The 13,136-nt window shown below is 47.7% G+C and overlaps 1 protein-coding gene across 1 annotated transcript in view; it reads right to left on the bottom strand.

The window, feature by feature from the left end:
• LOC137630238 (activating signal cointegrator 1 complex subunit 1-like) overlaps positions 1-13,136 on the bottom strand; it is a 207,586-nt gene that overhangs the window by 115,348 nt on the left and 79,102 nt on the right. The window contains exon 2 of the mRNA XM_068361698.1: positions 5,311-5,416. Within this exon, the coding sequence (XP_068217799.1) occupies positions 5,311-5,416 (106 nt within the window). The remainder of the gene's footprint in view (positions 1-5,310; positions 5,417-13,136) is intronic.

The raw sequence follows: 13,136 nt of genomic DNA, 5'->3' as shown, positions 1-13,136 counted from the left end.
TCTTCCTCCCACCGGAAGCACTTCATTGCTTCTGTGGTCCCGAGGACTTGCTGCCTCGGCCGCTAGCTCCCTGTCCTCCTCTGCCTCTGGAGGGCCGGCGAGAGGAATCTCTGCCGGAACCCCTGCCTGAGCTTCTACCCTTGGGACGAAAGGTAGTGGAGTGCTGCTCGAAGGTGGGGTTGAAGGCCGGTGATGAGGGCAAAACCGGCTGTGGGACCAACTGAAAGGTCTGTGGCGGCTGAGCGACCACTTGGGGAGTAGCGGGTGCCGGAAACTGGCGTCTGTGCTGACGTTGCTGGGGTCTATGCTTCGACTGCTTCCTCTTAGGCTGAGGACCGTCATCCTGAGAGGGCTTTCTCTTCCTAGACATGCCCCATTTGTTGAGAAGGTTCCTGTTCTCAGATGCGGCCTTGTCTGTGATCTCTTTCACTAGATCAGACGGGAAGAGGTACTTGCCCCAGATGTTGGAGGCAATCAGTTTCCGGGGTTCGTGTCTGACAGTTGCACTGGAGAACACGAATTCTCTGCAGGCTCTACGAGCTCGCATGAAATGGTACAGATCCTTGACTAAGGTTGCCATGTGAGATTTGGCAAGGACCATGTAATGGTCAGGGACTCTGGTGTCACCAGCCATTACGTCCATCTGGACCTGGAGAGTGAGAGATGCTGCCAGCCTCTCCTTCGTTTCCTGTTCCCTACGAAGGAGGTGTTCGTTTAGCTTGGGGAGGTCCTCATTAAACTGACGTCCAGCAACGTCAGGATCTAGTTTGCCCACCACGAAGGTGTGTTGCACATCCTTCCAGTGTTTGGTGTCGGGCGGGGTGGCTGCGGAGAAAGGTCTGCATTCCTCCAATGCAGGGCAGGATTTCCCTTCCTCTACAGCCTTAAGGCAGGCAGCGAAGGCCTTTTCCGTGAAGGGTAGCATCACTTCATCGGGCGCAACGTAGGTGGGGTACTTCTTGCTCAGAGCCGGAAGTCCAGAGCAGGTAAAGCCTCTGCTCTTAAGCGCTTTGGCAAGCATAGCCTGGGCCTTCGAGAGATCGAACACTATTTTCTCCTTCGGTTCGGTCTCTTCCTTTGAGGATGGTTCTGAACGTAGACGGACGTAACAGTCCGGATACGCCTCAAAGCGGGGGAAGAACTCCACTTCTTCCAGGGGTATGGAACCGATCTTATCGCTGACGAAGATCTTGTCATCAGCGATGACCATATGCTCGGCGAACCGCCACAGATTGTCGCTCGAGCATGCGGGGAGGTCCTTGATGGAGATTTTGCGAGATTCCTTGGAACCTCCCATCGACCGAATGATCTTGTGAGTTTCTTGGAGCTTCTGCTCCATCACGGATTCAATGAGCCGAATCATATCCTGTGCCGTAGGTAGAGGAGTCGTGGTGGAGGACGTAGACGGGAGAGACACTTCCGTCGGTGTAGGAGTAGGAGGGGGGATGGAGGGAGGGGCATCCTCCTTATCGGACTCGGTATATACTACCCGGTCCTCTTCTTCATCATCCTCCCCTTCACCCTGGGCCATAAGGGTTTTCTCGGTGTCCTCCGAGATCTCTGACATGTGTTCATCATGTTCTGAATCCAGGTGACAATCACTCATGGACTGAGCCATGACAGTATCAGGTTCCACTGTGATCTGGACGACGGGGATCTGTTCAACTGGGACCACTGAGTCTGGTGAGGCCTTTGGGAACAGCAAAGACCTCATTTCTTCTGTGGCTAGGTATGGTCCAGTGGCGTTCTTTTGAAAGCCACGTACCCACTTGCGTAGGTTGTCCCGAGCAGTGTCCCGAATCTCCGCTGAGGGAGGGTCATAGAATGCTTTCTGTAGGCATTCTTGGCAGACCGAACAGGTGGTGGGGCCCCAGTACTTGAGATCCCCTCTCTTGTGAGCACAAGGGGCGTGTGTCCTACACGCCGTGTGTCCATAAAAGTGTGGCCGACGGACCGCGCAGAAGTCGTGGTCACACTTGACGTACTCCTCCTGTAAAAGAAAGAGACGATGAGTATTGTAGAGTCATAATATGGCTCGTATATAAAGTTAATTATTAACAAGTTAATATTAACATAAGTTAATTGTGATGCACAGAAGGGTGGGTGAAAGGAGACAGACGCATGCCTCGTGTAACCCGCCCGGCTGGTTGCCGTAGCATCAGACAGTCCCAGGTGGCCGTAGGCCTCCATGGAAGGTGTCTTGAAAATGGGAATTCCATTAGAATTACCATATAGACTAGGCTTGAAATCTTATCAAGAAAGTCTGGGGATCATGAGATCCTAGTAAGGTTCCGGCAACCAGACGTGCCAATTACACGTAGCGTGCTGGAAAGATGAAACACGCAAGAAGACAGAGTGAAAACTGAACAAAATGTACGATTCCGTACCAATTTGTCTGCGTTAACAAGCCGTCTAGGTGCGGTTTTTAGGAGCTATCGCTAGTAAAGATAGCTGAGAGAAGGGGTGCAAGGCATCTTGCCGCCTCCGGACTGGTCCGGCATACCCCCGGCACGCCGGAAGCCGCTCGAGCAGAGTTTCTGGCATTCAAGAATGATCATTCTATGGTCAAAAGAAGCCAGGGTGGCGGCAGCCGGTAGCGGCGGCCGCCGGCAAGGAGCGGCGGTTCCGGCAGCCGGAGGCAGTCGGAGGGTGACAGGGGTAAGGATAAAGGAGCATAGCCGGGGCCGGGGGCCGGCAGCTAGTGCCGGCACTCCGGGAGGGGTCGGCAGTGTGCCTAGGCTATGAGGGAATGGAGAGGCCACGGCGGTAAGCCGGCGGCCGGCGGCGATCCCCCGGTACTCGGGGAAAGGCGGCAAGGATAAGGAAGTCACCCGTAGTGGCGGTAAAGCCGGGGTAGAGGCGGCAAGGGACAAGCACCAAAGATGGAGGTGGGATGGCAAGGCTGTACTAGCCTAGTCAAGACACCTCTGGAAAAGGTACCACCATGATAGAGGTGAATCTATCATCCTAAGCAGGAACCGCAATGGCCGGGGCTAAGGCAGTCCAAGAGAGGACAGGGTGTACCCAAAGAAGGGGTGGAGACTCTTCGTGTCGACCAAATGATAACTGACTCCATAGCACTATGGAGGGACTATGTATCAGAGCGGACAACACTGGGAGCACCACGGGGTCCAGCACTCCAGCCTAGGGTGGAGTGTAGGACAGGGGACAAAAGAAGCCTAACCTACTGGTAGGTTAGGCTAGGCAAGAGATAGGTTGGGGGGGGGAAAGGGTCTTCTTATAAGAAAGGATGGGTTATGTACCAGAGCGGCCACCTAGGAAGGGAGATGCTCACCCTAACCTATAGTAGGTGGACCAACTGAAAAACGGTGCACGCGTATATTTCAGCAAGGTACATAAACCAGCCCTCCCAACCTAACCTGGATTAGGGTCGTTAGACCCTAATCAAGGAAGGGAGAAGACGTATCGCAAGGAAAAGGTCCAGGACCGATTCAGCTTAAAGGAGGTGATCCTACCTTTAAGGTCCGCAACACTAAGGGAGGGGTTATTCCCTTAGGTGGGGAGGCGATACAGTACTCTGAGGAGTCTTGTCCTATCACATGTAATAGGATATAAGATTACCAGAGGGAAGCCCTAGGGCTAGGGATGAAGAGAGCATATAGGGGTCCTATCATAAGGTTAGGTTAGCAAGGCACTCAAGATAACCTACCCCCTATATGGTCCCTGAAGGCGAAAAAACACTTGCATCACTGTCAATGGTATTGTAAAATAATGCCAAAATCTTCATAACTAACACTAGGATCACTGGAATATCATGCATTAACACTGGTATAGGCTCACTGGCCTAGGGGCTAATCAAAGCCTACTGGTATGGGGTCAGCGAAGACCCTAATTAATGCGTCAAAAACACGATATAAAGTTCCTAGCTATGAAGACTAAATAACTAATAGCGCTGATTAGTAATTTATATACCGGTAAGGCTGTTGCGGCTAACTAAATAAGGCATGCAAGCAACAGCAGCGTCATAAAATGGTGCTGACCGGTCTGGCAAAGCTCTGCCACAATTATGCAAATATCTCGAAAAGTAAGATTTACTTTAAGGCCAGAGCTTATTTAAACAATACTTTAACCTTTGTACTCAACTTTCCAGAAGAAGGTGAAGCTGACGGTTGAGACATAGCGAGGATGCAAGTAGATAAAGTCGCACAAAGGGAAAAATACGTCCAATCGAGCGAGCTACTAGCAAAGGAATGAGGACGGACGTAACGTCATCAAAAGCAATGGCGTCCGTCTGTTTACATCGCGAGTACCGATATCGCCACATCTAGATCGGCTGCGGCTCAGCTCCCAGCCACTCCCTGTCCGCCATATTGAAGCGTTAACTCTATATGGGGTGCAGATAGCTATGTGGCACGTCTATACATGCGTGTCCCCTGTTGTTACACGATGTCTTAAGGGGAAACCTTTAGGATACTCGCTCCAGAAGTTAGAATTCTGTGATAACCTGTGGTTTAATTCTCTGGGAAAATCCTAGTAGTGATTACCCAAGGAAGCTACCAAAAAGGATCCTTCCATCAGGACGCCATGGCTTGAGCCCAAAAAAAGTAACTTAAAGTAAACTTAAAGTAACTTAAGATACATCCTTAAAATACATAAATAGAGAACGCCAATTATGATCTGAAACTAATGTCTGTAATGAATAGGGCTCCCGGAGGGAGGATATTAATCAAAACTGTGTCAGTGTCAACAGATCTTGTAGTTAAGAGCCCGGCGGCTCCGATGTCTGTTGAATGCTTTGAGGAGTATGTCAGTACATCACCATGGCCAGAATCCAAGGTGACGGAAGCATTGTATGTTGAAGGGGATGAGAGCTACCTGTCACTAGGCAGCAAGCTGTAGTTTACCTTGTTAAAAGCTTAATGACCATTCAAGCTTCACTGAAGTCATACTCCTAATAAAGGTTGAAGGTTTGTATTACATATAGGAACAAATAGGTTTCCCTTTTGTCGAAACCCATTTTTACCATCTGTGTTCTTAATGCCTTTTGATTAAAGTTCAATATCAAGGAAGAGCATCAGATTAGTGCATGAACAATGTCACAATATGATAAATCATTAAACAACTGCAAGAGCTTTTACTCTCCTTAAAGCAAATTTTACTTTGAAATTAAAACAAAATGTGTAAAGCTTTAAAGTTATACTTCTAATTACTCAAATTAAGACTATTCTCAGGAAATTGTGAAGTTGCAACTTTTCACAAACATTATTGAAATCTTACTCCCATGAAATTACACATAGCTCAATTAAAACTTGAAACTTCAGAAATGTACTGAAATGTGTTGAAATTCACCTTGCCACTGGCACAGATGTCTGGTATTTACCGTTGTCAAGACGTTCAACTTCGTATTCTGGCATCTCAGATGCACATTCCACTTCATCCTGGTATACACTATCTTCTGTAAATAGATGAAAATTAGAAATATAAATATATTCTCGAAGATAAAAATCTATAGCTATACTTGAAAATGAACAATTATAAATTAGGCATATAGCTTATCAATCATTGTACTCTATTGTCAAATTATTTAGAAAGCCAAATTAAAGCCAACGAATAAAAATTCACAAATTTTATTCAAGGGCATTAATTTCTACAATTCTTAACTCAAGATTGTGTATTTGAAATCTTGATTAACAATTATCTCTGGCATGTCACCAAGATTATTATCAGTATATTTATTTAAACAAATACATGTAATATACTGTACTGTGTAGACAAAGACAATTCACAATTAGGTATTTCTGGGTCGACCTGTGACGCCCGGTGAAAAGGGTCCTTCTTATCTCTTTTCCGATATAAATACTTCCAAATATACCAGAGAAAGTTAAAGCATGGAATGCAGAGGTTACTACCCTCGCGCGAGCACCCTAAGGGCGTCGTGTATAAAGAAAGGGCGTGTGAAAACCACTATTCACAGGTCATCTTCCATTTAGATCAATCCTTCCTCAAAAGGGGGAGCCGCCCTAACGGCACCTACCTAACTCACCTGATCCACTCAGCGACACCTGCCTCGAGCGCCCTCTACTCATCCTTCTGTTGGACTTGTACTACGACGGTTGCTTTATTTTGTGTCTCGCTTTTCGCTGAGTTTTTGTGGATTTCTTCATCATGGCTGAAGCTCTCCTTACTCCTGCACCAATGTTAAGTACCATAGATTGTTTTGACAGTTTTTATAGTACCGGGCAAGTAGTGTTAAGTAATAGGAAGTGTTTTTTAATACGTTCGCCCCTGTGCCTTCCGTGGTCCACGTGGCCATTTTTATTGTGTACGCTCAGTGCGTTTTCTATTTGCTTTTCGTTGCCCTTTTGGTACTGTTATTTGTTAGGTTCATTAATCTTAAGTAATTTTATTTTAATCTTATTTTAAGATTGTAGGCTCCATGCCTCTGTTTGAACCGTTTATCTTTATGTGTGGTACTTATTAGTCATTTACAAGTCCGTTTCTATTAACGAAAATAGCGTTCGGGGTTTCATTACAGTTTAGTACCGCCGATTCAGTAGAACTTTTATTATTATAATTTTTTGACTGTATTCCCCTTTCGCTATTCTTTGTTAGTCTTTTATTGTTATTTTCGGACAGATGTGCTTTATTTTTGAGGTTCGTGCTTGTTAGATTGACCGTCGTAACTGACGAGTCCAAGAGAATGGGATTCCCGTTTTCTTTATTATAGACTCGGGAGCCCGTTCTCTCTGTCTCACTTAAGGGATGACTACGTTATAGACGTGATTGTTTTAAGGTTACGACGATCTTTCTTGGCTTATAGTTGGTGTTAGATCCGTGTCGTGTTAGAGTCGCTTTAGGTATCGGCCTGCCTTGCGCTGCCTTATGTCCCCGCCCCCCACCCCCTTAGTTCCACTCTCTCCTCGCTCTGGCCTGGGAGTTGGGTCGGAACATTATTCATACTCCGCCGTGAGTTTCACCCTAACTGGGAACGCTTATTACCTATTACCTTTTGCGCCCCTTCGACAGGGAATCCTCCCCTCGTTGGCTTTCCGCAACTTGACTCCGGCTTCGGCCTTCCATTCCCACGAATCTGATGTACAGTATCTTCTCTTGTTTTTTACTCTCCGGCGCGTCCTCCCGGAATGCTGTGGAGATTTATTACTACATCCTGTTAACGTATCCCTTCATTGGGATAAGGATCTAATACCAAACACCCCCCCCCCCCCCCGCCCCTCATAGCCGCCGGGCTTCCATCGCCCTCCGGCTTTCCCATTACATAAGCCATAATTGTTAAAAAGTAATTACTCCAGAGCTTCGGCTCCTCCATATTCATATTCTGTATCAGTTCTATCATGATTTATTTTATTTTTGTAGTAATTACGGCGGAGCTCCGGCTCCTTTTAGTACACGACCTCGATAATTCACATCAACTTTAAGCTTCCCTGTCTTTACCTTTATATACTTAGTAAAGCTTCTGGGAAACTTTATACTTATCGACCTTTTTTTATTACAGAAAGTACGCTGTGCTGCCAAGGGCTGTTCCGCTACCTTTCTCGATCAGGTAGGCCATGACGTCTGCCGGTTGCATGCCCAATGCGCGATCTCTTTTGTCCGGGAGGATGGCCAGGCCCCTTACATAATCTGGTTCCCAGAAGCATGTGCGCTCTGCTACGAGCTTTCCTCCATTCTCCTCAATGATGAGGTAAGTGAGCGATGTTTTCTGCATGCTAGTTTTAAGGCTCCGCTTTATATATTGGTCGTTGGTATTTTTTATTGCTTTCACATAGTGATTCAATGTATCCTGTGTTTTGTCCTGATACTTTCTCATACTTTCCCGTCTGCCGTTCTAAGTTACCCCTCTTTTTTCAGGCTGACGAGGATTCACTCCGGGCGGCCAAAACCAGCCTCCGCTCCTGGGTGTCTGGTTTCGGACGGAATGCCCCACCTGGTTGCCCCTACCTCCTTGATTTGGACATGGCTTCCCGGTTATTCCCTGGTTCCTCCTCGGCTGCAGTGCCTCCAGAACAAGCTGCCCCCATCATCGAGAGTATCAGAGCTGCCCTTCCGGTAGAAGAGGAACACCTGCTCTCCGGAGACATCTCATCCCTGGACATTCCCACTGAACCAATGGATGAGCAGGTGAGTGGTGTGGATTTGGCAGAAACCTTTCTTTCTCCTACCCCTTCCTCTTCCTCTTCTTTCCACGGCTTTGACAAACCTCAGGCTTCTCCTTGGGAAGGTTCCATCTCGGTTCGTCCCAAGGTGAAACCTATTCGTAAAAGTAAACCTAAAACTAATATTCCAGCTTCGCCTCAATCCATTTCTCCGATACCAGGACCTTCCTCAGCCCCTGACGTCCCAATGCTTTCACACACCCCTCCCCACCCTTCGATAAAAATAACCCTTGGAGGTGCGCATTGCATGCCCCTTATTTGGATGGCACGCTTACACTTGAAGGGTTAGGGACCCGCCCTCTCGAGGATCTCGAGTTCTTCCCTCCAGGTCTCCAGTTCCCCTTCAATGGCTTTGTTTGCTTACGTGAACATGCCTTAGTGCGGATGGACAAGGTCCCGAAGGAGACGGTTATATTCCCAAAGGAGCAGGCCCAAGCTGTCTGGGCCCGTACTCTGGCTGAATGGGGTTGCCGTAATTCCAAACAACCCCCCCCCCCCCAAAGGAGCGTATACCATCTTTATCACTCCTCCGTCCATCCCTTCCCCGCTTACTGATAAAATCACGGAATTAACTATTCAGTCAGTTAAGGATGGCATTCCCATGCCGTCCCTTAAAGAAACAGATCCCACCTCTCTCCTCGTCCCTGGCACCTCGGCGCTCTGGAACGAGGCTTCCTCTACGTTCACGGTGGGTAAGTTAGACCCAGACTGCGCTTCCTCTCTCTTCTCGGAGAGACTCCCTAAGATAACGGACCACTTATTGAAAGTGGAATTCAAATCGAGAAACCGGCTGGCAAGAACTCTTAACTCTGTAGTTTCCTCAGAGCTCATTGCCTCCTTATATAGTGATGAACCTCTCTTCCGGGTGCAGGCGAAGAACCTCCTGCAGTCATTCCAGTTGGACCTACATGACTTCTGGACGGCGAGAACTAATTATCGGAAGCATGTTCTCACTGAAGCCTCTATTCGGCATGAGCCCAACAGGCTCATTACCTCTTCCTGTTGGGGTAAAACCCTGTTCCCTCAGGAAGAAGTTGATAAGGTTCTCCAAGACGCAGCAAGGGCTAATCAGAACCTTCAGGTTAGGTGGGGCCTTTCGAATAAACGTAAGTTTGAGAACTTGCCCCGTCAACCCTTCTCAAAGAAAAAGCAGAGGTCGTATGTTCCCTATAAAACAGGTAGAGGTCACCTTCATCATTCCACGAGCCATCATTCTTCAACTCCTTCTACGTCTAAAGCCCCTCCTCAACAGATTGTCTTCTTTCCGGCTCCTCAAGGTTCCCAACCAACTGCAGCTACTTCTTGGATGACCTCCCCCGCCTTCAATCAGGCGTACGAGACCTCGGGTTCCTTTCGAGGATACCCTCGAGGCGGCGCCAGGGGAAGAGGTCAGTCCCGCCAACGAGGCGGACCTAAAGCTAAGAGTTCCCGAGGGGGTCGTGGGGCTAAGTTCAGCCCCACGCAATGAAACAACTCCGGTAGGGCGGAGACTGTTCCAGTTTTGGGACCAATGGACCTTCAGTCCTTGGGCCCACAGTATAGTATCAAAAGGCCTGGGCTGGAAATGGGCACTAGGTTTGCCACCTCCCATAGTGTCCTTCCAGAAGCCCACTCCCATCCTCAAGGAATACACCAAGGACCTCCTGAAGAAGAAAGCAATAAAGAGGGTACGGTCCCTGAAATTTAAAGGCCGTCTGTTCACGGTGCCCAAAAAGAATTCATCGGCGTTAAGAGTGGTCCTGGACCTGTCCAAACTGAATTCTTACATTCTTTGCGACAGGTTCCGCATGCTGACTATCTCTCAGGTACGGACTTTACTTCCCCGTGGGGCCGTCACCACCTCTATCGATCTTACAGACGCCTATTATCACATCCCAGTAGCAAGAAACTTCTCTCATTACCTCGGCTTCCGCCTGGGCAGGAAATCTTACGCGTTCAAAGTGATGCCGTTCGGTCTTAATATCGCTCCCAGGATATTCACAAAACTAGGGGAGACGATTCTAGAACAGCTCAGGAGCCAGGGGATCATGGTGATCGCTTATTTGGACGACTGGCTCATCTGGGCACGGACGATTCAGGACTACCACATGGCTACAACCAAAGTGGTTTGGTTTCTGCACAAGGTGGGTTTCCAAGTAAACTTACAGAAATCCCGCCTTCAACCAGCAAGCAAATTCGAATGGTTAGGCATCCGATGGGACCTCGAAAGTCACGAACTGTCTCTTCCTCCCAAAAAGGTCAAAGAGATAGCTTCGAAGACAAGACACTTCTCAAGAACGAACATATTTCAAGAAGGGCCTTAGAAAGAGTGCTAGGCCTCCTCCAATTCGCTTCAGTAACAGACCTCTTATTGAAGGCCAAACTCAAAGACATCAACCGAGTTTGGAGAAAGAGAGCTACAACCCGATTACGGGACAAAATATCGAAGATCCCCTCAGTCTTAGTTCGTCGCCTCCGACCATGGTCGAAACAGGAGACCCTCTCCAAATCGGTTCCTCTGTAATTCCCCCCTCCACGTGTGACGATTCACACAGACGCGTCTCGCAGTGGTTGGGGGGCTATTATCGACACCAGATGTTTCAGGGCTCTTGGTCCCCTGCGATGCAACAGTTCCACATCAACGTCTTGGAGGCCATGGCAGTGTTACTGACCTTAAAACGGCCATCCCCTCCACGCTCCACCCACATCAGGATAGTCTCCGACAGCACAGCGGTAGTTCACTGCATCAACAGAGGCGGATCGAAATCTCTCAATCTCAATCAAGTCCTGGTCACCATCTTTACCTTGGCAAACGAAAAGAACTGGTTCCTGTCTGCCACTCACCTCGCAGGAGTCCAGAACGTGATAGCGGACTCACTATCCAGGACAAAACCACGAGAATCGGAATGGTCCCTGGACGAAAATTCCTTCCGGTGGATCTCCAGACTGGTTCCAGGTCTCCAGGTAGACTTGTTCGCGACACAACTCAACCACAAACTTCCCTGTTACGTGGCCCCGAACCTGGACCCTCAGGCTTGCGCTATGGACGCACTAACCCTGGATTGGAACAGTTGGAGGAGGATTTACCTGTTCCCTCCGGTGAATCTTCTGATGAAAGTTTTACCCAAGCTACGCTCCTTTCACGGAAAGGTGGCTTTGGTAGCACCTCAGTGGCCAAAAAGCAGCTGGTTTCCTCTCCTCCTAGAGTTGAAACTTCGTCCCTTCCGGATCCCATTCCCCAAGCTGACCCAAGTGGTCCAAACACGGACTGTGTCAGATTCCTCAAGGATAGTGCAAACCCTAGCTTTGTGGATTTCATGAAATTTGCAGCCCATAAGGATGCAGCTATTGACCCGGAAAATGTCCTCTTTATTGAATCAGACAAGAGAGACTCTACGATTAGACAGTATGATTCAGCAGTTAAGAAGCTAGCGGAATTTCTTAAAAATTCAAATGAATCTCGAATGACCTCAAACCTGGCCATTTCGTTCTTTAGGTCCCTTTTTGACAAGGGCCTCACAGCTAGCACTATAACCACAATTGAATCAGCTTTGAAAAAGATCTTCTACGTGGGGTTCAATATTGACCTCGCAGATTCTTATTTCTCATCCATTCCAAAAGCCTGTGCTAGGCTCCGACCTTCTGTTCGTCCACAAAAGGTCTCGTGGTTTCTGAACGACGTCCTCAAGCTCGCGTCTGACACTGATAACGAATCCTGTTCTTACATATCGCTCCTTAGGAAGACCTTATTTTTTATGGCCATGGCCTCAGGTGCTAGAATTTCAGAATTGGCAGCTCTCTCCCGTAATCTGGAAAACCTAGATTTCCTTCCGTCAGGAGAGGTTCTTCTCTCCCCAGATGGAGCTTTCCTAGCCAAAAATGAGGACCCACAAAATAGGTGGTCCCCTTGGAAAATTATTCCTCTTCCCCAAGATGCTTCTTTGTGTCCGGTCGCTACACTACGAGCCTTTTTAGCGAGGACTGCGTCACGCTCATCTGGACCCTTGTTTGTTAGGGAACAAGGGGGTACTATTTCCATCCAAGGCATCAGACAGCAAATCCTTTATTTTATCAAGCAGGCTAACCCGGATTCTTTTCCACATGCACATGATATCCGGGCAGTAGCCACCTCCATCAATTATTTTCAGAATATGGATTTTGATGACCTTAAGAAGTACACGGGTTGGAAATCCCCGATGGTTTTCAAACGCCACTATTTGAAGAACTTGCAGGCCCTTAAGTTCCCTACTGTTGCAGCTGGGAGTGTCGTCTCCCCCGATTAATTTCTTCTTTTCTCCTTTTTCGTCCTCCTCTCAACCTTCTCCCTCACCCCTGCCACTCCCACCACGTTGCCTCTCACCTTGGTCGGTGTTTTTTGCCTCATTGATGTGTTATGTCGGTGGATTAGCCCACTTTTATTTTATGTCAGGTTGACTTATTCATGCTGGTAGCTCTTAAATTTTGGATTGTATATAATTATTGGTATCCTAGGGTATGGTACAGTTTGTCATGTCTTTGTACCCATGTTATTATGTTTTGCATTCTGCCAATTTTGATTCCATTGCTACCTTTGATTTTGATTGTTTTATTTTGATATTCTGGAGTTATATACATTCCTGTGCCTACATGGCGATGTTAGTTTTTAAGGAATTCTTATTTTGTCTGGGGAAATTAATTACTTATTATACTTTACCTCCAGTTTCCGATAATTTTACTTACCTTAATTTTGATGAGATTTGATGATTATGTCTATCACTTTACGTGCCTTAATATAGTAATCCCCAGCTATACTTACGTTTTTTATTTAACCTGTTGCTTGTGGGCTTGGAAGGCATTCTCTGGTACATTTTCACCGGCCGTCACAGGTCGACCCAGAAAAGGGATTTTGACGAAGGAAAAATCTATTTCTGGGGAGATACCTGTGACGCCCGGTGAAACCCTTCCCTGTTTCTTCCCCGACCCTTTCCTTTCCAAGCCTTTTATTGTAGAAGGATGTGTAGAGGGCGCTCGAGGCAGGCGTCG

Source organism: Palaemon carinicauda, chromosome 38 (assembly GCF_036898095.1).
Source record: "Palaemon carinicauda isolate YSFRI2023 chromosome 38, ASM3689809v2, whole genome shotgun sequence".
Classification (NCBI taxonomy): Eukaryota; Metazoa; Arthropoda; class Malacostraca; order Decapoda; family Palaemonidae; genus Palaemon; species Palaemon carinicauda.
Note: the sequence above shows the minus strand (reverse complement) of the source record. Positions and strands in the feature narration are given on the sequence as shown.